Raw genomic sequence first — 25,622 nt, 5'->3', positions numbered from 1 at the left:
GCTTTCCAAAATGTGGAAAGGAAAAAATCACGTAAAAACAGTAAACAACAAAAGAAGGTGTGCCAAAAAAAACTGTTTATTCAAAAATAAACACAAAAAACACAACGTTTCGACCGTACACGGTCTTCTTCAGGTGTGGCACACAGAAAACTGTAAGCTAGGTTAGCTGGCAACAGTTGGACTGGCAGAGATGTGCTCTCATCGAGTGCCGAGTGGAAAATGAGCTCCTGTGTGAGCTCCGCCTTTTATATTCTCCCCTCGGCTGTGTAAAATCCCATTCGTCTTTTTTAACTTTGGTTCGGTAAAAATGAATTTGGTCTTTATTTTTTAATCTACATTACATTTTAACTGTTTTTTAGCCAAAAATAACATATTTGCACTCCATGAAATTACCGTTAATGAATTTTAAAGCCAAATTAATTTAATCACTGTTTTTATTCCCAATTTGTTTTTTAATCCATTTTTAACTGTAAATAGTCTTGCAAACCCTATGAATTGTGCTGATAAATTTATGAACCCTGGTTTTTAGAATTTTTAAGCCAATTTTCCAATTTCTCACTAATTTAATTCCCCCTTTATTAAATAATATATACCGAGGGTCAGGAGATGGGGATAAAGTGGTTAGGGGTTAGGGAATGAAGACTGACTCCTCCCCCCTCTTTCGAAGGCAGGAGGACGTGCACGGTCCATCCCCCAGGTGACCCGTTGCTGCTGGAAGTTGGACCGCCCAGGACGCCCCTGGCGCCTCCTGCGACGGACCACCGTCCACCCATCCTCATCATCAAAAAAAGCCATCGAGCCCGATGGACTTTTTTAATGTCCTGTTGTTTTTGGCAACTTATGAAATGTGTTGATTTTTATTATCGTGGTATCGCCTTTGTTATATAGTAATAATGTCGCCTTTGTTATCTAAGTAATCAAAAAGTAAGAATGGTAATGAAGGAAATCAAACAACATGAAATTAAAAATTTTTTAGTTCTTTTGTTACGTATTAGTTTTGTATTTATGAATTAAAAATAAAGTGAATCAAATTAAATTAAATAAAAGCAAATTTCAATATGTGCCGCCGCGACGTTTCGGCCCTGAAAAGGGCCTTCTTCAGGCTATGGCACAAAAAACAAGCAAAACAAACTTCTGTGTGTTTGTCTAGTCTCTGTGATGTTGCTCCTTCTGTGTCTCAAGGCGAAATGCCCTTTCTGTGTGTAGCAGCTCCTTTTATACCCTCTGTTCCAGTTAGATTTTTCATTCGTCTTTTTTTATCCCAATTGCCGTTTTATTTAAATAGCCCTTTCCCATTAGTTTTTAAAAATGCTTACTCCATGAATTATGATAATACCCAGCATGTACTTAATTAATGTAGGCCCAAATCATTTTTAAACCCAATATTAAAAGTCCAATTAAACATGAAATGTCTAATAATAATTTTTAATCCCAAAATTTATGTCAAATGTTATTACATATGAATTTTTTACTTGTAAATTTTTAGACCCCCAAATTCTGCATGCCCCTTGCCCGTGAACCACAAATATGAAATTTTAAATCCAATAATACCCTAAATTATTCAAATTATCAAAATTAAATTATGAAGGGTTGCAATTCCCCCATTAATTTGTATGAGTACAATGACCCATTGTAAACATTGATCCCCTTCCTCTTCCCAACTTCCCAATAAGGGTTAGTATGGGGGGCGGGGAGTGAAATGGGGTAGGGGGGATATGGTTAGGGTTCGGGCTGGGTGTGGGGGGTGTGGTTAGGGTTAGGGCCAGATATAAGGGTGGGGTTAAGGTTAGGGCCAGTTGTCAGGGTTGGGCTGTCATAGAAAGATATGGGTAGGGCTCAGATTGGGGATGGGGTTCCAATCAAGGTGGAATGGTTAAGGTTAGGGCCTAAGTTCAGGTCAGGGGTCGGTAAGACAGAAAGTCTCGCCCGATCACACCAAACCCGGTCATACCAATCCACTAACCATCGTCACCCCATCAACGTTATCCTACCAATATCCAAATTACCGGAATCTAATGTTTAACCCATCTGGTTCTTTAGTATCCAACCGATACATCCATCTTCTTTCAACCTTCTTTCTCTCCCAATCCGTCCATAGGGCATTCCTCTCCAAACCAGCAACTCTCAGAGACTTATAGTTATGACTAATAAAGTGTTCCACCAGTGGAGTTTGCCTTTCTTTACGATTTTTAATATTATAACGATGTTGTGTCATCCTCAATGAAATCGAATTCTTAGTCTCTCCTACATACTGTATGCCACATTTCACACAAAAGATCAAATATACACAATTTGTGGATTGTGGCGTGAATCTCTGCCGTACAGGAAAAATTGTCTTCTTGACCCTGTTTTTGACAAAGGTCAAGGAACAGAAAGTGCCGAACAACACTGTTGGCTTCAAAAATTGCTGACTCGTCAGCCTTGCTCTGACCAAGTAGTCTTTTAAGTTTTTATTCCTCCTGTACGCTGAAATTACTGTCCTATTTGGCAAAACTCCTGTGTTTACCATTAGAGAATCAAAACTTTCCTTCAACTTTTTATGTATTTGAACATTAAATAACGAATATGTGGTTATAAGTGGGATCCGATCCCCTTCCAGTGCCTCTTTCCGGTCCAAAAAGGATCTCAAGCACTGTCTTAAAAATTGACGAGAGTATCCTCTCTTTCTCAAAGCGACAAACAATTCCTTGACTGCTTCCTGGAAGTCTTCCTGTCTCGTGCAAATCCTATGAAATCGAAGGAGTTGAGCTTTTACAATACCTCTATACGTATGACGGGGGTGGAAACTAGATTTATACAGCAATGCATGCGTATCAGTCTTTTTAAAGAATACTTTTATATCTAATTTATTATGCACTTCGAAATTCCGTCCTTTATACACCGTAGTGTCCAAAAAATCAATTTTCTTATCATCCAATTCATATTTACATTGTATTGACCAATCATGTGCGTTCAAAATCCTAATGAATTCCTCAAAATCAGGTTTTGAATATGTCCACACCCCCCATATGTCGTCGAGGTACCGTAAATAATGGAGGGGCTTCCTTGGGCACTTCTCCAAGGCCTCTGCCTCCCACTTAGCCATAAAAATGTTCGCATAAGCGGGCGCAAATCGCTTCCCCATTGCCGTCCCTTTAACCTGCAGATAAAAGTCTCCATCAAACTCAAAATCATTGCGTCTAAGATTGATCTCCAAAAGTTCTAAGATCTCTTTATCCGGTCTCTCGGCATCAGGATACGCCTGAAAGATCTCTCTCACCGCCTGCAACCCCGCTGCAATGTCTATATTAGTGTATAGACTATCAATATCAATACTAAAAAGAAAAGAGTCAGCTGGGATTGTCAGGGATTTAACCAAATCAATGAAATAATAACTATCCTTAATAAAGGACGGATGCCTAACAGAAAGCGGATTCAAATAAAAATCAATAAATTCAGCTGTCTGGTAGGTCTCACTACCGCAGTCGGAGACAATGGGTCTGCCTGGCGGGATTTCATGGGGAACTGTCCACTTATCAGGTTCTTTGTGGATTTTAGGCAGGATATAGAACCGTCTGGGCCTCGGTTGCCCCTCTCCTTTCAAATATGAACTCTGTTTTTTATTTATGACCCTCTTATTGTAAAGCTCATCCAAAATCCTACTTACCATAGGGATAGTCTGTAAATAAATCGGCTCTTTTAACTTTTTATAATAAATACTATCTGACAACTGCCTTTTAACCTCTGTAATATACTGCTCTCTAGACAATATAACCACCGCGCTCCCCTTATCAGCTGGCTTAATGACAATAGTCTTGTTGCCCATCAACTCTCTCAAGGCTTTCACCTCTCTTACTGATAAGTTCGGAGCTCTTTTAACCACTTTAAACCCGGAATTCAACATGTTTTTATCCTTATCAACTAACAAGCCAATCTCAGGTGGCAACTTGTCTAGTGGTGGTTCCCATGTAGATGTTCCTACAAACGGTGGAATTGCTCTGTTCTGTGAGCCTTTGAAGTAGGTCGCCAATTTGATGCGCCTATGGTAAGTCTGGACATCCAATTGAAGTGTTGACTTTTGATTTTTGTGAAGTCCAATCATTGGCACGAAAGACAGGCCTCTGTTTAACAAAGCACATTGCGCCCCCGTAAGGGTGAAATTTTTGGCCAGATTGACCACATTTTGTGACACAAGGGGCCGAAGCCCCTTCTGCCCCCCCTGAGTCAGGCTTAAGGGGACCTCAAGTTTAAAAACGAGACCCAGTGCCTAAACATGGCCCTCGCTGTAGTTCTGGTCCAATGGATCTCATCCCCCTCTGTCAAGAAATCCTTCTCTGACAACTTGGGGACGAAGGGCAAATTCCTGGAAATGTGGGCGTTCATGGTCGTGAGCGTCTGGATTTCCTCCCTGCTCAAACCCGAGGAAAAGTTAATGAGAGGAATCCAGATTTCAGAGTAAGGGAACCGGTTCTTCGTTGCTCTGACGGCCCCTAACATCTGCTTAATTGCCGTTTCTTTTGCACCCTGATTCCTATTGTTCAACCCGAACGCCAAGACCACCTTCTCTACATTTGAATGAACGGTGGCCTTTCTAATCAGTGCCTGAGCATGTCGGAAGTTTGCCCCGGGAAAGCTATCTATCTGCAGGTCCGGCACCACATGTGTGGGAAACCTTGCGAGATTCGAGTCCCCCAGGAAGACCCACTTTTTCCGAATGCTCAGCCCCCAATCAATCATCTTCCTCTCCGTGTGAATATGGCGTTTAACAGAATAGTACTGCTTTGGGGTTGAGGTCAGGTTCTGCTGCCCAGACGAACTATCCACAACCAGGCTCCCCCCTGTATCATCCTGTGCATCACCAGGAGCCCCTGGATCCTCCCTTGACCGCTGTGAGGTAGGTGCTAAGATGGACGCTCCGTCCTGTCCAACCACATCTTCCCCCACGTCCAGTAGGGAATCACGTGGACTTTCCCCCACGACCAGAGCTGGCTGCTCTGAATCTTGACCACCATCGTGTGAAGAATCAACCTCCTCTAATTCCAACAGTAAATTAGACTCAGGTATCACACAACCCTGTCTTGCACCCCAGGCACGAGGCGGTCTCTGCTGCAAAGGAGAAACCGGCCGGTCCTCCCCCTGCACCTGAGCGTCCTGCTGGATTGCCTGACTCGGAGCTGGTGTCCAGAAGGACCTCTCTTCTGTCATTGTCCCCATATCCTGTCGCAATTCCGCAGGCCTGAGGACTTGGACCGAAACCCGCTGCTTCAGGGGTTGAGGCTCCGTCTGTTGAGCCATCTCAACTGTCCCTGGAGGAGGCTGCGCTTGCTCCTGCACAGAACCCCCCTCCTCCATGTCCTCCATTGCCTCCCCGTCAACCGGCTGAGGCACCCTTTCCGTAGCCGTGGCCACGCATGTCGTCACCAGGGCCTCCGCGTAGTCCAGCACCTCCTGTGTGATGTGGGGTAGGTCTCTACGAGCTCTCCTCACGGCCACCTGGAAACATTCCTTCCAGTCTAAACCCATCTCAGTGGCCAACTCTTCCCTCACCACAGAAAGTTGCTTGGAGTAGTGCTTCTCCAAAATCATGAGGGTATTGTACCCCCAATTCTTGGCATTGCCCAGGATCAAGTCCAGCGTTTCAGGTGATGGCAAGGCCGGCTTGATCATGGAGGCCAAGTTGTCAACCATACGGACAATCATCCGTGGTCCCTCCCTCCCTTCCGCGGGAGTCACATTCTGAAGGTGATGCACCAATCTGATAACCGTGTGCAGCTGACGAACCAATCGTAGCTTTTCCTGATCGATTGGTTCCTGTTGCTGCTGCCATCTCGGCTGCTGTCTCCACTGGCGTCCCCAGTTTAATCTAGGTCTCCGGTAATAGGAAGCAGTCACTCTCGGTTCATCCTGAGGACGTCCTCGGCGAACCACATCTGCATAGGATCGGGATGGAGGACCAGAGCCACGGAATCGAGAACCCGAGGGAGGCACAGGCCGATTAGGGAATGAAGACTGACTCCTCCCCCCTCTTTCGAAGGCAGGAGGACGTGCACGGTCCATCCCCCAGGTGACCCGTTGCTGCTGGAAGTTGGACCGCCCAGGACGCCCCTGGCGCCTCCTGCGACGGACCACCGTCCACCCATCCTCATCATCAAAAAAAGCCATCGAGCCCGATGGACTTTTTTAATGTCCTGTTGTTTTTGGCAACTTATGAAATGTGTTGATTTTTATTATCGTGGTATCGCCTTTGTTATATAGTAATAATGTCGCCTTTGTTATCTAAGTAATCAAAAAGTAAGAATGGTAATGAAGGAAATCAAACAACATGAAATTAAAAATTTTTTAGTTCTTTTGTTACGTATTAGTTTTGTATTTATGAATTAAAAATAAAGTGAATCAAATTAAATTAAATAAAAGCAAATTTCAATATGTGCCGCCGCGACGTTTCGGCCCTGAAAAGGGCCTTCTTCAGGCTATGGCACAAAAAACAAGCAAAACAAACTTCTGTGTGTTTGTCTAGTCTCTGTGATGTTGCTCCTTCTGTGTCTCAAGGCGAAATGCCCTTTCTGTGTGTAGCAGCTCCTTTTATACCCTCTGTTCCAGTTAGATTTTTCATTCGTCTTTTTTTATCCCAATTGCCGTTTTATTTAAATAGCCCTTTCCCATTAGTTTTTAAAAATGCTTACTCCATGAATTATGATAATACCCAGCATGTACTTAATTAATGTAGGCCCAAATCATTTTTAAACCCAATATTAAAAGTCCAATTAAACATGAAATGTCTAATAATAATTTTTAATCCCAAAATTTATGTCAAATGTTATTACATATGAATTTTTTACTTGTAAATTTTTAGACCCCCAAATTCTGCATGCCCCTTGCCCGTGAACCACAAATATGAAATTTTAAATCCAATAATACCCTAAATTATTCAAATTATCAAAATTAAATTATGAAGGGTTGCAATTCCCCCATTAATTTGTATGAGTACAATGACCCATTGTAAACATTGATCCCCTTCCTCTTCCCAACTTCCCAATAAGGGTTAGTATGGGGGGCGGGGAGTGAAATGGGGTAGGGGGGATATGGTTAGGGTTCGGGCTGGGTGTGGGGGGTGTGGTTAGGGTTAGGGCCAGATATAAGGGTGGGGTTAAGGTTAGGGCCAGTTGTCAGGGTTGGGCTGTCATAGAAAGATATGGGTAGGGTTAGGGTTAGGGGGGTTAGGGAATGAAGACTGACTCCTCCCCCCTCTTTCGAAGGCAGGAGGACGTGCACGGTCCATCCCCCAGGTGACCCGTTGCTGCTGGAAGTTGGACCGCCCAGGACGCCCCTGGCGCCTCCTGCGACGGACCACCGTCCACCCATCCTCATCATCAAAAAAAGCCATCGAGCCCGATGGACTTTTTTAATGTCCAGTTGTTTTTGGCAACTTATGAAATGTGTTGATTTTTATTATCGTGGTATCGCCTTTGTTATATAGTAATAATGTCGCCTTTGTTATCTAAGTAATCAAAAAGTAAGAATGGTAATGAAGGAAATCAAACAACATGAAATTAAAAATTTTTTAGTTCTTTTGTTACGTATTAGTTTTGTATTTATGAATTAAAAATAAAGTGAATCAAATTAAATTAAATAAAAGCAAATTTCAATATGTGCCGCCGCGACGTTTCGGCCCTGAAAAGGGCCTTCTTCAGGCTATGGCACAAAAAACAAGCAAAACAAACTTCTGTGTGTTTGTCTAGTCTCTGTGATGTTGCTCCTTCTGTGTCTCAAGGCGAAATGCCCTTTCTGTGTGTAGCAGCTCCTTTTATACCCTCTGTTCCAGTTAGATTTTTCATTCGTCTTTTTTTATCCCAATTGCCGTTTTATTTAAATAGCCCTTTCCCATTAGTTTTTAAAAATGCTTACTCCATGAATTATGATAATACCCAGCATGTACTTAATTAATGTAGGCCCAAATCATTTTTAAACCCAATATTAAAAGTCCAATTAAACATGAAATGTCTAATAATAATTTTTAATCCCAAAATTTATGTCAAATGTTATTACATATGAATTTTTTACTTGTAAATTTTTAGACCCCCAAATTCTGCATGCCCCTTGCCCGTGAACCACAAATATGAAATTTTAAATCCAATAATACCCTAAATTATTCAAATTATCAAAATTAAATTATGAAGGGTTGCAATTCCCCCATTAATTTGTATGAGTACAATGACCCATTGTAAACATTGATCCCCTTCCTCTTCCCAACTTCCCAATAAGGGTTAGTATGGGGGGCGGGGAGTGAAATGGGGTAGGGGGGATATGGTTAGGGTTCGGGCTGGGTGTGGGGGGTGTGGTTAGGGTTAGGGCCAGATATAAGGGTGGGGTTAAGGTTAGGGCCAGTTGTCAGGGTTGGGCTGTCATAGAAAGATATGGGTAGGGCTCAGATTGGGGATGGGGTTCCAATCAAGGTGGAATGGTTAAGGTTAGGGCCTAAGTTCAGGTCAGGGGTCGGTAAGACAGAAAGGGTTAGGGTTAGGGTTAGGGTTAGGGTTAGGGGTTAGGGTTTGTGAAAGAAAACGCAATGATCCCTCCCCAGGGTTAGGGTTAGGGGGTTAGGGGTTAGGGGGTTAGGGGTTAGGGTTAGGGGAGATCAAAGTTGGGAGCACGGTCCCCGAAGGGGGCCGCGCTCCAATGCACAGACCATACCTGCTCCCTTCTCAGGCGTCCAGGACCCCACCAGTGGGGTTTCAGACTCGTGTCCAATCAGATTGGCAAATGGTTAGGCTTAGGGCAGGGGGTCAATTATTCTGGGGGTCACTGAGGTTAGGGTTAGGGCCAATTTCAAGGCCAGGATACTCCCTTGTGAGACCTGAAAAAGGCGAGGTCCCCAGAGCAGTGACAAAATGTCCATAAATACACACATGAAAGTAATGAAATGTTAACTATATACACGTTGTTATATTAATACCTCCTATAACCCTTTTCGTTGAGGCCATTTGGATAAACTGTATTTAGTTTAGCTATCCAAATCCTCTCAGCTCTCCACCTCTGTTGTGTTGTCCACCCTGAGTTGATTTGAATGGCTGTAGCTGTGATAGAATCCCAGCCATGCAATAGAAAGTGCTTAACAAGGTGAGTGTGAGTGTTCTTTTTCCGTGTGATGTTGTACCTGTGTTGAGTGAATCTGGTGAGCAGTGTGTTACCAGTTTCTCCCACATACTGGATCCCACATCTCTTGCATGTAATCAAATATATACAGTTTTTGGACCTCGGGGTCCCTTTGCACAAAGACAGAAAAACCTGGCCATTGGAGTGGCTGCGGACCAATCTGTGATGTTGGAAAAATTGTCCTTGATGTCTCTGTCTAGGTACAGAGAGAGGTGTGATTTGGGCTCTAATGAGGAGATCACCCAGATTTTTATGCCTCCTGAAGGCAGCAATCACTCTGTGAGTATGGAGTGTCTGGACATCTCGAGACAGGTTCTGGAAATTGTTCTTAAGAGCCCTGACTAATTTGCAGGTGCAGGGGGCATATGTGATGACCACTGGAAGTAAGGGGGAGACATCAATTGGTTTTGTCAGCAAAAATGATTTGAAGCATCCCCTTAGGAAAGACCAATTGTACCCCCTAGTGGAGAGAGCAGAGAATAACGTCTTGACAGCAGTTCCAAAATCAGATTTCTGTGTGCAGATTCTGTGGAATCTTAACAGCTGAGATTTGACAATTCCTGCGAATGTGTGTCTGGGATGAAAGCTTGTTTTGAATAGTAGGGCATGAGTGTCTGTAGGTTTAAAGAATACCTTTATGTCCAATTTGTGATCATTCATGAAATTTGTGCCCTTAAAGGTGGTTGTGTCAAGAAAATCAATAGAGGTCTTACTGATGGTTGATTTAAGCTTAATAGAAGCATTGTGGTCATTTAAGGTCCTAAGAAACATCTCAAAATCCTGCTCAGAATGTTGCCAGACACCCCATATGTCATCCAGAAAGCGATAATAATGCAGTGGTTTCTTTATGCATTTATCTAGTGCAGCAGTTTCCCACTCTGCCATGAAGATGTTTGCATATGCTGGGGCAAACTTTTTCCCCATAGCTGTCCCCTTGATTTGTAAATAGAAGTCACCATTGAATTCAAAATCGTTCCTTGTGAGGTTTATTTCTAAAAGTTGTAGTAATTCTTTTTCTGGCCTTTTCTTATCCGGGTATCTTTGAAAGACTCTCTTAATGGAGTCAATGCCTTCACCAATGTCAATGTTTGTGTAAAGGCTGTCAATGTCTATGGAAAACAGAAAAGCATCAATGGGGACTTCTATTCGCTTCACTTTATCCACAAAATCATATGTATCTTTGATATAGCTTGCATGTTTTGTGGATAAAGGAGTCAGGAAATAGTCCAGGTATTCAGCTGTATAATATGTCTCACTATCACAGTCTGAAACGATTGGTCGTCCTGGGGGCACCTGAAAGGGAACACTCCATCTCGCCGGATCCTTGTGGATCTTAGGCAGCATGTAAAAAAGTCTTCCTCTTGGCTCAGCGGAGCCCAGTAAATAGTTCTTTTGTTTTAGGTTTATAAATTTCTTTTGGTTCAAATTATTAATAATCTTTTCCACTAGTGGTACTGTTTCGTGGTAAATGGGTTTTTTTAGTTTCAAATAATATTTTTTGTCATTCAATTGTCTGTAGCCTTCCTCCAAATACTGTTCTCTATCCAAAATTACGACTGCGCTTCCTTTGTCTGCTGGTTTAATAATGATTTGTTTGTTTCCTTTCAATTCTGTTAGGGCCTTTATCTCTTCTACTGTCAAATTGGACTTAAGTCGTCCTACATTAAAGTGGTTTTGAAAATATTCATTATCTGTTTTGATCAAATTAAGAATTTGGGATGGAAGCTGAGCGTTGGGTGGTGACCAGTATGATTTTGGAGTGAAGGGCTGAGATCGAGACTCATTTTTATCTCCATAAAAGGCAGCCAATTTGATCCTCCTATGGTACTGCTGAATGTCATATTTACACTGCAATTTTAGATTTTTGTTATAGCCTTTTGTGGGGATAAAAGTCAGGCCTCTATTCAGTAGGGTCCGCTGAGCAATGGAAGGACGGAATTTTTTGGACAAGTTCATAACACCATTTACAACATGTAAATCACTTGACCCCTCCCGTCTCAGGCTTGTGGGGATTCCCCATTTACATACTTCTCCCAGTGCTGAAGCATTGCCTCTGCAGTTTCAAGCGACCAGTGAACATCATCATCTTCTGTGGAGAAGCTGTCTGGGGCGAGGGCTGGGATGTGCTCTTTTAAACCTGTAATAAAGGTGTTCATGTGCAGCAAAGTGTCCTGTTCGATCTGAGGGAGAGCAGAGGAAAAGTTAACCTCAGGCACATAAATGTCTGCCTCAGGGAATTTCTCCCGGGCTGTCTTAAGGACTCTCTTTAGTTCTAGAACAGGCACATTTTTGTCTCTCTGGGACCTGTTGTTAATGCCAAAAGACAGGATCAGATGTGTCACCGTAGTGTCAATAGTGGCCTTCTGTAGGATGAACTCTGCATGCCACCATTTAGCCCCCGGGAAACTGTCAATCTGAAGGCTGTCAGTTGCAAAGGGAGGCAATTTGCTAACATTAGAATCGCCGACGATGAGCCAGGGGTCCCCGACGTGTAGATGCCAGTCTGTCAGTTTCCTGTATGTGTTGGGATGTCTGGTCGGGGTCCTCACCTGCTGTCCCGGTACGGTCGGTGAAGAAGGAAGAGATGGTGGAGGAGATGGTGATCCTTCTGCTGGCTGGATCTGGAGCCGAGTTTGCACACAGGAGCTGAGTCTGTCTAAACCGCTGCGAGGTGGGCCCTGGTGAGAAGCTGTTTGTGGTTTAAACCCTTTCACAGGGCCAATGCGTCTTGCCTTAATAGGGGTGGACTCCCCCTGTGTGAGGTCCAGCACCTCAGTGTGTGACACCTGATCAGGTTGCGGTGTTTGGGTGGAGGGGGAAAGTGGTCGTTCCTGGCATGTTGTCTCTTGAAGCGAGGCGAGGAGCCTGCCCACTCTCTGGTCTTTCGGAGTCTCCAGATTTGGCTCCGTTAGTTGTAAAGGCTCCAGAGGAGGGGAAGGTGTTGGTTCCCTCTCTGGCTGCTGCTCCGTCTCACCGAAGGGCGACCAGTCCCCCGCGACGTGGTCAGTCATCGTTGCCGTTGTTGTTTTGGAAGTTCTGCATGGTGCGGGCGGGGCGTGCACCTGTGCAGAAACAGTCACCATCCGACCAGCGCCGGTCTGTATCGGGGCGGTTTGTGTGACAATAGCATTAGGCTGCGTTACCTCGCTAAGGAGTTCAATGGTGTCCTGCTGCAGTCTCATCACACAACCACTTGGCCCCCGTGTAGTTGTCGTGGTGGTGTCCCCCTCCTCTGTCGCAGTGGTAGGTCCCAGGTCACTCCACTTGGCTACGATCTCAGCTCTGGCCTGTTCTAGAGAGTCTGGTAGGAGGCGGCGGCCCAGGTTCCTCCTAGCCCAGGAGGCGGCTATTTGGAATGGGCCCTCCCAATCCTGTTTGGAAAACTCAGAGAGACATTTGATCTCCTCCTCCACACTCTGAGTGTAATGTTGCCGGAGAATCATCATGGTCGTGCTGGCCCAATTTTTTGCGTTCTCCTCAATCCTGGTCTGTGTTTTTTTCGTGGGGACTGCTGGCTTAATGACAGTCTTTAAATTGTGTGTTATTTTATTTAGCGAAGGAGGATAATTGTCATTAGTCACATTCTTTAAGTGATGTACAGCTTTGATCAGTCTGTGAATGACGCGGACTTTCGCAGAAAAGTCTGGATCCTCCGACGGTATTTTATGAACAGGAGGACCAGCTCGTTCAATTCGAGTGTTTCTCACATACCGGTTGTCCTGAGCTGGTCTCCGTTCAAAGCGTCGGTCCCGTCCGGTCCGATTCCCTGGTCCGGTTGCAAAGCGACCTGTCGTCTGCTGTCGTCCCCTCTGACGTCGCTGTGGCGCGTGGAAGAAATCTGGATCATCACCGCGGTGCTCCTCTCTCACGGCCGCTGCATGAATCCTCCGAGTCTCTCGAGACGGGTAACTGGTGTGTCGGGGCGGTCTGCGTGCGTCCTCCACGGCTGTCCAGCCGCGCTCTCCTCCCCGACCCCTCTGTTCGGCTGCATAACGGTCCGTCGCGGGCCGTTCTCTCTCCCATTTCTGTTGTGGTGCGTGGAAGAAGTGTCGCTCACCGCTGCGATGTTCTCCCCTTACGACCGCCGCGTAGGTTCTCCGAGCCTCTCGAGATGGATAACTGCTGTGTCTGGGCGGTCTGCGTGTGTCCTCCACGGCTGTCCAGCCGCGCTCTCCTCTGCGGCTCCACCGTTCGGCTGCATAGCGGTCTGTCGCGGGCCGTTCTTCCTCCCATCTCCGCTGTGGTGCGTGGGGGAAGTGTCGCTCACCGTTGCGGTGTTCTCCTCTCACGGCGGCCGCGTAGGTCATCCGACCTGTACGAGATGGATAACTGCTGCGGCGGGGGGACCTGCGTGCGTACCCCTCAGCTGCCCAGCCGCGATCTCTTCTCCGGTCTCTGCGCCGCCGAACAACGGTCCACTGGTCATCCGTTGTGAACGTGGGCATGGTTGTGCCGCCACTGATGGCTTTAGCTACCACCTCTCTTCTCCACCGGTCGTGTAGGTAATGCTAGGCGATGCTGCGCCCACGGATGACTCGTGCTACCGACTTTATGATAAATGAGCGTATTTTTATTGCTCAAATTCAACAAAACAAACTGTAAAAGATATATACAAAAAATATATACAAAAACCATATAATACAAGCCAAGGTCGCGACGTTTCGGTTCAGGATGAACCTTCTTCAGGCTGGCTTGTGATCGAAGAATAATAAGTCCAACAATTGTCCGGAGCAGGCTTTGTGTTGCTCGCATAACGTCCACGAAAGTCTGCGAGTGGGTTGGACCACACTACCCATAACATTCAAGGTGGCCGCATTTCAGCAGCCAATCAGTGGTCTCCACAGCAGAATTCAAAAAGACGCCGTGACAATAAGGCCGTGGACGGTCGCACGCGCAGGTGCTACGTTCACGGACATCGGGAACACAGACTGTCAGGCGTAAGAGTGGAAAAGAAACTTTTTTTACCCATGAATACGGGTGTGGAACATGTTTACATTAAGTCTTTAAAACACAGAGGGCAGATTGCACTCAGCCACAATAGTGTTGTACAGTTAAACATTGTGGAGAGATTTTCTCACACAATAAAGTCCAGAATATGAAATATTTACATACAAGTAGTCCATACAATATAGTGAAAAGTCACAGGTGATATATACAGTGTATGATTGGTATAAAGTGATGTAATGGTCCATTGTCCTACATCATAGAGGTTGGTCATAAGCATAGAACAGAACAGATATGTAATGCACAAAGTCCATACCATCACACATAGTTGACCTTATGACCCCTGAATGTTACACCGGTGTTATAGTTGATACATTTACATGTGTTTTATTTTCCTTTTTTGTAACAGGGCATCACAGTGAGGGGTCCCAGAATAACCCAAGAGGGTGGTCAGGCGGCACAGGCCGGTTAGGGGAGATCAAAGTTGGGAGCACGGTCCCCGAAGGGGGCCGCGCTCCAATGCACAGACCATACCTGCTCCCTTCTCAGGCGTCCAGGACCCCACCAGTGGGGTTTCAGACTCGTGTCCAATCAGATTGGCAAATGGTTAGGCTTAGGGCAGGGGGTCAATTATTCTGGGGGTCACTGAGGTTAGGGTTAGGGCCAATTTCAAGGCCAGGATACTCCCTTGTGAGACCTGAAAAAGGCGAGGTCCCCAGAGCAGTGACAAAATGTCCATAAATACACACATGAAAGTAATGAAATGTTAACTATATACACGTTGTTATATTAATACCTCCTATAACCCTTTTCGTTGAGGCCATTTGGATAAACTGTATTTAGTTTAGCTATCCAAATCCTCTCAGCTCTCCACCTCTGTTGTGTTGTCCACCCTGAGTTGATTTGAATGGCTGTAGCTGTGATAGAATCCCAGCCATGCAATAGAAAGTGCTTAACAAGGTGAGTGTGAGTGTTCTTTTTCCGTGTGATGTTGTACCTGTGTTGAGTGAATCTGGTGAGCAGTGTGTTACCAGTTTCTCCCACATACTGGATCCCACATCTCTTGCATGTAATCAAATATATACAGTTTTTGGACCTCGGGGTCCCTTTGCACAAAGACAGAAAAACCTGGCCATTGGAGTGGCTGCGGACCAATCTGTGATGTTGGAAAAATTGTCCTTGATGTCTCTGTCTAGGTACAGAGAGAGGTGTGATTTGGGCTCTAATGAGGAGATCACCCAGATTTTTATGCCTCCTGAAGGCAGCAATCACTCTGTGAGTATGGAGTGTCTGGACATCTCGAGACAGGTTCTGGAAATTGTTCTTAAGAGCCCTGACTAATTTGCAGGTGCAGGGGGCATATGTGATGACCACTGGAAGTAAGGGGGAGACATCAATTGGTTTTGTCAGCAAAAATGATTTGAAGCATCCCCTTAGGAAAGACCAATTGTACCCCCTAGTGGAGAGAGCAGAGAATAACGTCTTGACAGCAGTTCCAAAATCAGATTTCTGTGTGCAGATTCTGTGGAATCTTAACAGCTGAGATTTGACAATTCCTGCGAATGTGTGTCTGGGATGAAAGCTTGTTTTGAATAGTAGGGCATGAGTGTCTGTAGGTTTAAAGAATACCTTTATGTCCAATTTGTGATCATTCATGAAATTTGTGCCCTTAAAGGTGGTTGTGTCAAGAAAATCAATAGAGGTCTTACTGATGGTTGATTTAAGCTTAATAGAAGCATTGTGGTCATTTAAGGTCCTAAGAAACATCTCAAAATCCTGCTCAGAATGTTGCCAGACACCCCATATGTCATCCAGAAAGCGATAATAATGCAGTGGTTTCTTTATGCATTTATCTAGTGCAGCAGTTTCCCACTCTGCCATGAAGATGTTTGCATATGCTGGGGCAAACTTTTTCCCCATAGCTGTCCCCTTGATTTGTAAATAGAAGTCACCATTGAATTCAAAATCGTTCCTTGTGAGGTTTATTTCTAAAAGTTGTAGTAATTCTTTTTCTGGCCTTTTCTTATCCGGGTATCTTTGAAAGACTCTCTTAATGGAGTCAATGCCTTCACCAATGTCAATGTTTGTGTAAAGGCTGTCAATGTCTATGGAAAACAGAAAAGCATCAATGGGGACTTCTATTCGCTTCACTTTATCCACAAAATCATATGTATCTTTGATATAGCTTGCATGTTTTGTGGATAAAGGAGTCAGGAAATAGTCCAGGTATTCAGCTGTATAATATGTCTCACTATCACAGTCTGAAACGATTGGTCGTCCTGGGGGCACCTGAAAGGGAACACTCCATCTCGCCGGATCCTTGTGGATCTTAGGCAGCATGTAAAAAAGTCTTCCTCTTGGCTCAGCGGAGCCCAGTAAATAGTTCTTTTGTTTTAGGTTTATAAATTTCTTTTGGTTCAAATTATTAATAATCTTTTCCACTAGTGGTACTGTTTCGTGGTAAATGGGTTTTTTTAGTTTCAAATAATATTTTTTGTCATTCAATTGTCTGTAGCCTTCCTCCAAATACTGTTCTCTATCCAAAATTACGACTGCGCTTCCTTTGTCTGCTGGTTTAATAATGATTTGTTTGTTTCCTTTCAATTCTGTTAGGGCCTTTATCTCTTCTACTGTCAAATTGGACTTAAGTCGTCCTACATTAAAGTGGTTTTGAAAATATTCATTATCTGTTTTGATCAAATTAAGAATTTGGGATGGAAGCTGAGCGTTGGGTGGTGACCAGTATGATTTTGGAGTGAAGGGCTGAGATCGAGACTCATTTTTATCTCCATAAAAGGCAGCCAATTTGATCCTCCTATGGTACTGCTGAATGTCATATTTACACTGCAATTTTAGATTTTTGTTATAGCCTTTTGTGGGGATAAAAGTCAGGCCTCTATTCAGTAGGGTCCGCTGAGCAATGGAAGGACGGAATTTTTTGGACAAGTTCATAACACCATTTACAACATGTAAATCACTTGACCCCTCCCGTCTCAGGCTTGTGGGGATTCCCCATTTACATACTTCTCCCAGTGCTGAAGCATTGCCTCTGCAGTTTCAAGCGACCAGTGAACATCATCATCTTCTGTGGAGAAGCTGTCTGGGGCGAGGGCTGGGATGTGCTCTTTTAAACCTGTAATAAAGGTGTTCATGTGCAGCAAAGTGTCCTGTTCGATCTGAGGGAGAGCAGAGGAAAAGTTAACCTCAGGCACATAAATGTCTGCCTCAGGGAATTTCTCCCGGGCTGTCTTAAGGACTCTCTTTAGTTCTAGAACAGGCACATTTTTGTCTCTCTGGGACCTGTTGTTAATGCCAAAAGACAGGATCAGATGTGTCACCGTAGTGTCAATAGTGGCCTTCTGTAGGATGAACTCTGCATGCCACCATTTAGCCCCCGGGAAACTGTCAATCTGAAGGCTGTCAGTTGCAAAGGGAGGCAATTTGCTAACATTAGAATCGCCGACGATGAGCCAGGGGTCCCCGACGTGTAGATGCCAGTCTGTCAGTTTCCTGTATGTGTTGGGATGTCTGGTCGGGGTCCTCACCTGCTGTCCCGGTACGGTCGGTGAAGAAGGAAGAGATGGTGGAGGAGATGGTGATCCTTCTGCTGGCTGGATCTGGAGCCGAGTTTGCACACAGGAGCTGAGTCTGTCTAAACCGCTGCGAGGTGGGCCCTGGTGAGAAGCTGTTTGTGGTTTAAACCCTTTCACAGGGCCAATGCGTCTTGCCTTAATAGGGGTGGACTCCCCCTGTGTGAGGTCCAGCACCTCAGTGTGTGACACCTGATCAGGTTGCGGTGTTTGGGTGGAGGGGGAAAGTGGTCGTTCCTGGCATGTTGTCTCTTGAAGCGAGGCGAGGAGCCTGCCCACTCTCTGGTCTTTCGGAGTCTCCAGATTTGGCTCCGTTAGTTGTAAAGGCTCCAGAGGAGGGGAAGGTGTTGGTTCCCTCTCTGGCTGCTGCTCCGTCTCACCGAAGGGCGACCAGTCCCCCGCGACGTGGTCAGTCATCGTTGCCGTTGTTGTTTTGGAAGTTCTGCATGGTGCGGGCGGGGCGTGCACCTGTGCAGAAACAGTCACCATCCGACCAGCGCCGGTCTGTATCGGGGCGGTTTGTGTGACAATAGCATTAGGCTGCGTTACCTCGCTAAGGAGTTCAATGGTGTCCTGCTGCAGTCTCATCACACAACCACTTGGCCCCCGTGTAGTTGTCGTGGTGGTGTCCCCCTCCTCTGTCGCAGTGGTAGGTCCCAGGTCACTCCACTTGGCTACGATCTCAGCTCTGGCCTGTTCTAGAGAGTCTGGTAGGAGGCGGCGGCCCAGGTTCCTCCTAGCCCAGGAGGCGGCTATTTGGAATGGGCCCTCCCAATCCTGTTTGGAAAACTCAGAGAGACATTTGATCTCCTCCTCCACACTCTGAGTGTAATGTTGCCGGAGAATCATCATGGTCGTGCTGGCCCAATTTTTTGCGTTCTCCTCAATCCTGGTCTGTGTTTTTTTCGTGGGGACTGCTGGCTTAATGACAGTCTTTAAATTGTGTGTTATTTTATTTAGCGAAGGAGGATAATTGTCATTAGTCACATTCTTTAAGTGATGTACAGCTTTGATCAGTCTGTGAATGACGCGGACTTTCGCAGAAAAGTCTGGATCCTCCGACGGTATTTTATGAACAGGAGGACCAGCTCGTTCAATTCGAGTGTTTCTCACATACCGGTTGTCCTGAGCTGGTCTCCGTTCAAAGCGTCGGTCCCGTCCGGTCCGATTCCCTGGTCCGGTTGCAAAGCGACCTGTCGTCTGCTGTCGTCCCCTCTGACGTCGCTGTGGCGCGTGGAAGAAATCTGGATCATCACCGCGGTGCTCCTCTCTCACGGCCGCTGCATGAATCCTCCGAGTCTCTCGAGACGGGTAACTGGTGTGTCGGGGCGGTCTGCGTGCGTCCTCCACGGCTGTCCAGCCGCGCTCTCCTCCCCGACCCCTCTGTTCGGCTGCATAACGGTCCGTCGCGGGCCGTTCTCTCTCCCATTTCTGTTGTGGTGCGTGGAAGAAGTGTCGCTCACCGCTGCGATGTTCTCCCCTTACGACCGCCGCGTAGGTTCTCCGAGCCTCTCGAGATGGATAACTGCTGTGTCTGGGCGGTCTGCGTGTGTCCTCCACGGCTGTCCAGCCGCGCTCTCCTCTGCGGCTCCACCGTTCGGCTGCATAGCGGTCTGTCGCGGGCCGTTCTTCCTCCCATCTCCGCTGTGGTGCGTGGGGGAAGTGTCGCTCACCGTTGCGGTGTTCTCCTCTCACGGCGGCCGCGTAGGTCATCCGACCTGTACGAGATGGATAACTGCTGCGGCGGGGGGACCTGCGTGCGTACCCCTCAGCTGCCCAGCCGCGATCTCTTCTCCGGTCTCTGCGCCGCCGAACAACGGTCCACTGGTCATCCGTTGTGAACGTGGGCATGGTTGTGCCGCCACTGATGGCTTTAGCTACCACCTCTCTTCTCCACCGGTCGTGTAGGTAATGCTAGGCGATGCTGCGCCCACGGATGACTCGTGCTACCGACTTTATGATAAATGAGCGTATTTTTATTGCTCAAATTCAACAAAACAAACTGTAAAAGATATATACAAAAAATATATACAAAAACCATATAATACAAGCCAAGGTCGCGACGTTTCGGTTCAGGATGAACCTTCTTCAGGCTGGCTTGTGATCGAAGAATAATAAGTCCAACAATTGTCCGGAGCAGGCTTTGTGTTGCTCGCATAACGTCCACGAAAGTCTGCGAGTGGGTTGGACCACACTACCCATAACATTCAAGGTGGCCGCATTTCAGCAGCCAATCAGTGGTCTCCACAGCAGAATTCAAAAAGACGCCGTGACAATAAGGCCGTGGACGGTCGCACGCGCAGGTGCTACGTTCACGGACATCGGGAACACAGACTGTCAGGCGTAAGAGTGGAAAAGAAACTTTTTTTACCCATGAATACGGGTGTGGAACATGTTTACATTAAGTCTTTAAAACACAGAGGGCAGATTGCACTCAGCCACAATAGTGTTGTACAGTTAAACATTGTGGAGAGATTTTCTCACACAATAAAGTCCAGAATATGAAATATTTACATACAAGTAGTCCATACAATATAGTGAAAAGTCACAGGTGATATATACAGTGTATGATTGGTATAAAGTGATGTAATGGTCCATTGTCCTACATCATAGAGGTTGGTCATAAGCATAGAACAGAACAGATATGTAATGCACAAAGTCCATACCATCACACATAGTTGACCTTATGACCCCTGAATGTTACACCGGTGTTATAGTTGATACATTTACATGTGTTTTATTTTCCTTTTTTGTAACAGGGCATCACAGTGAGGGGTCCCAGAATAACCCAAGAGGGTGGTCAGGCGGCACAGGCCGGTTAGGGGAGATCAAAGTTGGGAGCACGGTCCCCGAAGGGGGCCGCGCTCCAATGCACAGACCATACCTGCTCCCTTCTCAGGCGTCCAGGACCCCACCAGTGGGGTTTCAGACTCGTGTCCAATCAGATTGGCAAATGGTTAGGCTTAGGGCAGGGGGTCAATTATTCTGGGGGTCACTGAGGTTAGGGTTAGGGCCAATTTCAAGGCCAGGATACTCCCTTGTGAGACCTGAAAAAGGCGAGGTCCCCAGAGCAGTGACAAAATGTCCATAAATACACACATGAAAGTAATGAAATGTTAACTATATACACGTTGTTATATTAATACCTCCTATAACCCTTTTCGTTGAGGCCATTTGGATAAACTGTATTTAGTTTAGCTATCCAAATCCTCTCAGCTCTCCACCTCTGTTGTGTTGTCCACCCTGAGTTGATTTGAATGGCTGTAGCTGTGATAGAATCCCAGCCATGCAATAGAAAGTGCTTAACAAGGTGAGTGTGAGTGTTCTTTTTCCGTGTGATGTTGTACCTGTGTTGAGTGAATCTGGTGAGCAGTGTGTTACCAGTTTCTCCCACATACTGGATCCCACATCTCTTGCATGTAATCAAATATATACAGTTTTTGGACCTCGGGGTCCCTTTGCACAAAGACAGAAAAACCTGGCCATTGGAGTGGCTGCGGACCAATCTGTGATGTTGGAAAAATTGTCCTTGATGTCTCTGTCTAGGTACAGAGAGAGGTGTGATTTGGGCTCTAATGAGGAGATCACCCAGATTTTTATGCCTCCTGAAGGCAGCAATCACTCTGTGAGTATGGAGTGTCTGGACATCTCGAGACAGGTTCTGGAAATTGTTCTTAAGAGCCCTGACTAATTTGCAGGTGCAGGGGGCATATGTGATGACCACTGGAAGTAAGGGGGAGACATCAATTGGTTTTGTCAGCAAAAATGATTTGAAGCATCCCCTTAGGAAAGACCAATTGTACCCCCTAGTGGAGAGAGCAGAGAATAACGTCTTGACAGCAGTTCCAAAATCAGATTTCTGTGTGCAGATTCTGTGGAATCTTAACAGCTGAGATTTGACAATTCCTGCGAATGTGTGTCTGGGATGAAAGCTTGTTTTGAATAGTAGGGCATGAGTGTCTGTAGGTTTAAAGAATACCTTTATGTCCAATTTGTGATCATTCATGAAATTTGTGCCCTTAAAGGTGGTTGTGTCAAGAAAATCAATAGAGGTCTTACTGATGGTTGATTTAAGCTTAATAGAAGCATTGTGGTCATTTAAGGTCCTAAGAAACATCTCAAAATCCTGCTCAGAATGTTGCCAGACACCCCATATGTCATCCAGAAAGCGATAATAATGCAGTGGTTTCTTTATGCATTTATCTAGTGCAGCAGTTTCCCACTCTGCCATGAAGATGTTTGCATATGCTGGGGCAAACTTTTTCCCCATAGCTGTCCCCTTGATTTGTAAATAGAAGTCACCATTGAATTCAAAATCGTTCCTTGTGAGGTTTATTTCTAAAAGTTGTAGTAATTCTTTTTCTGGCCTTTTCTTATCCGGGTATCTTTGAAAGACTCTCTTAATGGAGTCAATGCCTTCACCAATGTCAATGTTTGTGTAAAGGCTGTCAATGTCTATGGAAAACAGAAAAGCATCAATGGGGACTTCTATTCGCTTCACTTTATCCACAAAATCATATGTATCTTTGATATAGCTTGCATGTTTTGTGGATAAAGGAGTCAGGAAATAGTCCAGGTATTCAGCTGTATAATATGTCTCACTATCACAGTCTGAAACGATTGGTCGTCCTGGGGGCACCTGAAAGGGAACACTCCATCTCGCCGGATCCTTGTGGATCTTAGGCAGCATGTAAAAAAGTCTTCCTCTTGGCTCAGCGGAGCCCAGTAAATAGTTCTTTTGTTTTAGGTTTATAAATTTCTTTTGGTTCAAATTATTAATAATCTTTTCCACTAGTGGTACTGTTTCGTGGTAAATGGGTTTTTTTAGTTTCAAATAATATTTTTTGTCATTCAATTGTCTGTAGCCTTCCTCCAAATACTGTTCTCTATCCAAAATTACGACTGCGCTTCCTTTGTCTGCTGGTTTAATAATGATTTGTTTGTTTCCTTTCAATTCTGTTAGGGCCTTTATCTCTTCTACTGTCAAATTGGACTTAAGTCGTCCTACATTAAAGTGGTTTTGAAAATATTCATTATCTGTTTTGATCAAATTAAGAATTTGGGATGGAAGCTGAGCGTTGGGTGGTGACCAGTATGATTTTGGAGTGAAGGGCTGAGATCGAGACTCATTTTTATCTCCATAAAAGGCAGCCAATTTGATCCTCCTATGGTACTGCTGAATGTCATATTTACACTGCAATTTTAGATTTTTGTTATAGCCTTTTGTGGGGATAAAAGTCAGGCCTCTATTCAGTAGGGTCCGCTGAGCAATGGAAGGACGGAATTTTTTGGACAAGTTCATAACACCATTTACAACATGTAAATCACTTGACCCCTCCCGTCTCAGGCTTGTGGGGATTCCCCATTTACATACTTCTCCCAGTGCTGAAGCATTGCCTCTGCAGTTTCAAGCGACCAGTGAACATCATCATCTTCTGTGGAGAAGCTGTCTGGGGCGAGGGCTGGGATGTGCTCTTTTAAACCTGTAATAAAGGTGTTCATGTGCAGCAAAGTGTCCTGTTCGATCTGAGGGAGAGCAGAGGAAAAGTTAACCTCAGGCACATAAATGTCTGCCTCAGGGAATTTCTCCCGGGCTGTCTTAAGGACTCTCTTTAGTTCTAGAACAGGCACATTTTTGTCTCTCTGGGACCTGTTGTTAATGCCAAAAGACAGGATCAGATGTGTCACCGTAGTGTCAATAGTGGCCTTCTGTAGGATGAACTCTGCATGCCACCATTTAGCCCCCGGGAAACTGTCAATCTGAAGGCTGTCAGTTGCAAAGGGAGGCAATTTGCTAACATTAGAATCGCCGACGATGAGCCAGGGGTCCCCGACGTGTAGATGCCAGTCTGTCAGTTTCCTGTATGTGTTGGGATGTCTGGTCGGGGTCCTCACCTGCTGTCCCGGTACGGTCGGTGAAGAAGGAAGAGATGGTGGAGGAGATGGTGATCCTTCTGCTGGCTGGATCTGGAGCCGAGTTTGCACACAGGAGCTGAGTCTGTCTAAACCGCTGCGAGGTGGGCCCTGGTGAGAAGCTGTTTGTGGTTTAAACCCTTTCACAGGGCCAATGCGTCTTGCCTTAATAGGGGTGGACTCCCCCTGTGTGAGGTCCAGCACCTCAGTGTGTGACACCTGATCAGGTTGCGGTGTTTGGGTGGAGGGGGAAAGTGGTCGTTCCTGGCATGTTGTCTCTTGAAGCGAGGCGAGGAGCCTGCCCACTCTCTGGTCTTTCGGAGTCTCCAGATTTGGCTCCGTTAGTTGTAAAGGCTCCAGAGGAGGGGAAGGTGTTGGTTCCCTCTCTGGCTGCTGCTCCGTCTCACCGAAGGGCGACCAGTCCCCCGCGACGTGGTCAGTCATCGTTGCCGTTGTTGTTTTGGAAGTTCTGCATGGTGCGGGCGGGGCGTGCACCTGTGCAGAAACAGTCACCATCCGACCAGCGCCGGTCTGTATCGGGGCGGTTTGTGTGACAATAGCATTAGGCTGCGTTACCTCGCTAAGGAGTTCAATGGTGTCCTGCTGCAGTCTCATCACACAACCACTTGGCCCCCGTGTAGTTGTCGTGGTGGTGTCCCCCTCCTCTGTCGCAGTGGTAGGTCCCAGGTCACTCCACTTGGCTACGATCTCAGCTCTGGCCTGTTCTAGAGAGTCTGGTAGGAGGCGGCGGCCCAGGTTCCTCCTAGCCCAGGAGGCGGCTATTTGGAATGGGCCCTCCCAATCCTGTTTGGAAAACTCAGAGAGACATTTGATCTCCTCCTCCACACTCTGAGTGTAATGTTGCCGGAGAATCATCATGGTCGTGCTGGCCCAATTTTTTGCGTTCTCCTCAATCCTGGTCTGTGTTTTTTTCGTGGGGACTGCTGGCTTAATGACAGTCTTTAAATTGTGTGTTATTTTATTTAGCGAAGGAGGATAATTGTCATTAGTCACATTCTTTAAGTGATGTACAGCTTTGATCAGTCTGTGAATGACGCGGACTTTCGCAGAAAAGTCTGGATCCTCCGACGGTATTTTATGAACAGGAGGACCAGCTCGTTCAATTCGAGTGTTTCTCACATACCGGTTGTCCTGAGCTGGTCTCCGTTCAAAGCGTCGGTCCCGTCCGGTCCGATTCCCTGGTCCGGTTGCAAAGCGACCTGTCGTCTGCTGTCGTCCCCTCTGACGTCGCTGTGGCGCGTGGAAGAAATCTGGATCATCACCGCGGTGCTCCTCTCTCACGGCCGCTGCATGAATCCTCCGAGTCTCTCGAGACGGGTAACTGGTGTGTCGGGGCGGTCTGCGTGCGTCCTCCACGGCTGTCCAGCCGCGCTCTCCTCCCCGACCCCTCTGTTCGGCTGCATAACGGTCCGTCGCGGGCCGTTCTCTCTCCCATTTCTGTTGTGGTGCGTGGAAGAAGTGTCGCTCACCGCTGCGATGTTCTCCCCTTACGACCGCCGCGTAGGTTCTCCGAGCCTCTCGAGATGGATAACTGCTGTGTCTGGGCGGTCTGCGTGTGTCCTCCACGGCTGTCCAGCCGCGCTCTCCTCTGCGGCTCCACCGTTCGGCTGCATAGCGGTCTGTCGCGGGCCGTTCTTCCTCCCATCTCCGCTGTGGTGCGTGGGGGAAGTGTCGCTCACCGTTGCGGTGTTCTCCTCTCACGGCGGCCGCGTAGGTCATCCGACCTGTACGAGATGGATAACTGCTGCGGCGGGGGGACCTGCGTGCGTACCCCTCAGCTGCCCAGCCGCGATCTCTTCTCCGGTCTCTGCGCCGCCGAACAACGGTCCACTGGTCATCCGTTGTGAACGTGGGCATGGTTGTGCCGCCACTGATGGCTTTAGCTACCACCTCTCTTCTCCACCGGTCGTGTAGGTAATGCTAGGCGATGCTGCGCCCACGGATGACTCGTGCTACCGACTTTATGATAAATGAGCGTATTTTTATTGCTCAAATTCAACAAAACAAACTGTAAAAGATATA

At 46.3% G+C, this 25,622-nt stretch overlaps 2 protein-coding genes across 2 annotated transcripts; both read right to left on the bottom strand.

The window, feature by feature from the left end:
* Positions 1-14,689: 14,689 nt before the first annotated feature.
* LOC147305424 (uncharacterized) lies at positions 14,690-19,517 on the bottom strand. Its single transcript, XM_086278071.1, has 2 exons — positions 17,280-19,517; positions 14,690-14,773 (listed from the first exon to the last, which is right to left on the bottom strand). Exons 1-2 carry the CDS (start codon positions 19,515-19,517, stop codon positions 14,690-14,692), a joined length of 2,322 nt encoding a protein of 773 aa, XP_086134197.1.
* A 1,112-nt stretch (positions 19,518-20,629) lies between these two features.
* Positions 20,630-25,457, bottom strand: LOC147305423 (uncharacterized). Its single transcript, XM_086278070.1, has 2 exons — positions 23,220-25,457; positions 20,630-20,713 (listed from the first exon to the last, which is right to left on the bottom strand). Exons 1-2 carry the CDS (start codon positions 25,455-25,457, stop codon positions 20,630-20,632), a joined length of 2,322 nt encoding a protein of 773 aa, XP_086134196.1.
* Between the last annotated feature and the right edge of the window lie 165 nt (positions 25,458-25,622).

This window comes from Aulonocara sp. 'chitande type north' Nkhata Bay, linkage group LG20 (genome assembly GCF_057382095.1).
Source record: "Aulonocara sp. 'chitande type north' Nkhata Bay isolate Kocher_YH1m ecotype deep benthic linkage group LG20, A_spYH_male_GT1.1, whole genome shotgun sequence".
In the NCBI taxonomy this organism is placed as follows: Eukaryota; Metazoa; Chordata; class Actinopteri; order Cichliformes; family Cichlidae; genus Aulonocara; species Aulonocara sp. 'chitande type north' Nkhata Bay.
This window is presented reverse-complemented; position numbering and strand designations above follow the sequence as displayed.

Coding starts and splice junctions, on each gene's coding strand:
- LOC147305424 (XM_086278071.1), bottom strand. CDS start 19,517: ATGCCCACGTTCACAACGGATGACCAGTGGACCGTTGTTCGGCGGCGC. Junction 14,774..17,279: donor CAGACATTTATGTGCCTGAG/GTTAACTTTTCC, acceptor CGCCTTTTTCAG/GTCTCACAAGGGAGTATCCT.
- LOC147305423 (XM_086278070.1), bottom strand. CDS start 25,457: ATGCCCACGTTCACAACGGATGACCAGTGGACCGTTGTTCGGCGGCGC. Junction 20,714..23,219: donor CAGACATTTATGTGCCTGAG/GTTAACTTTTCC, acceptor CGCCTTTTTCAG/GTCTCACAAGGGAGTATCCT.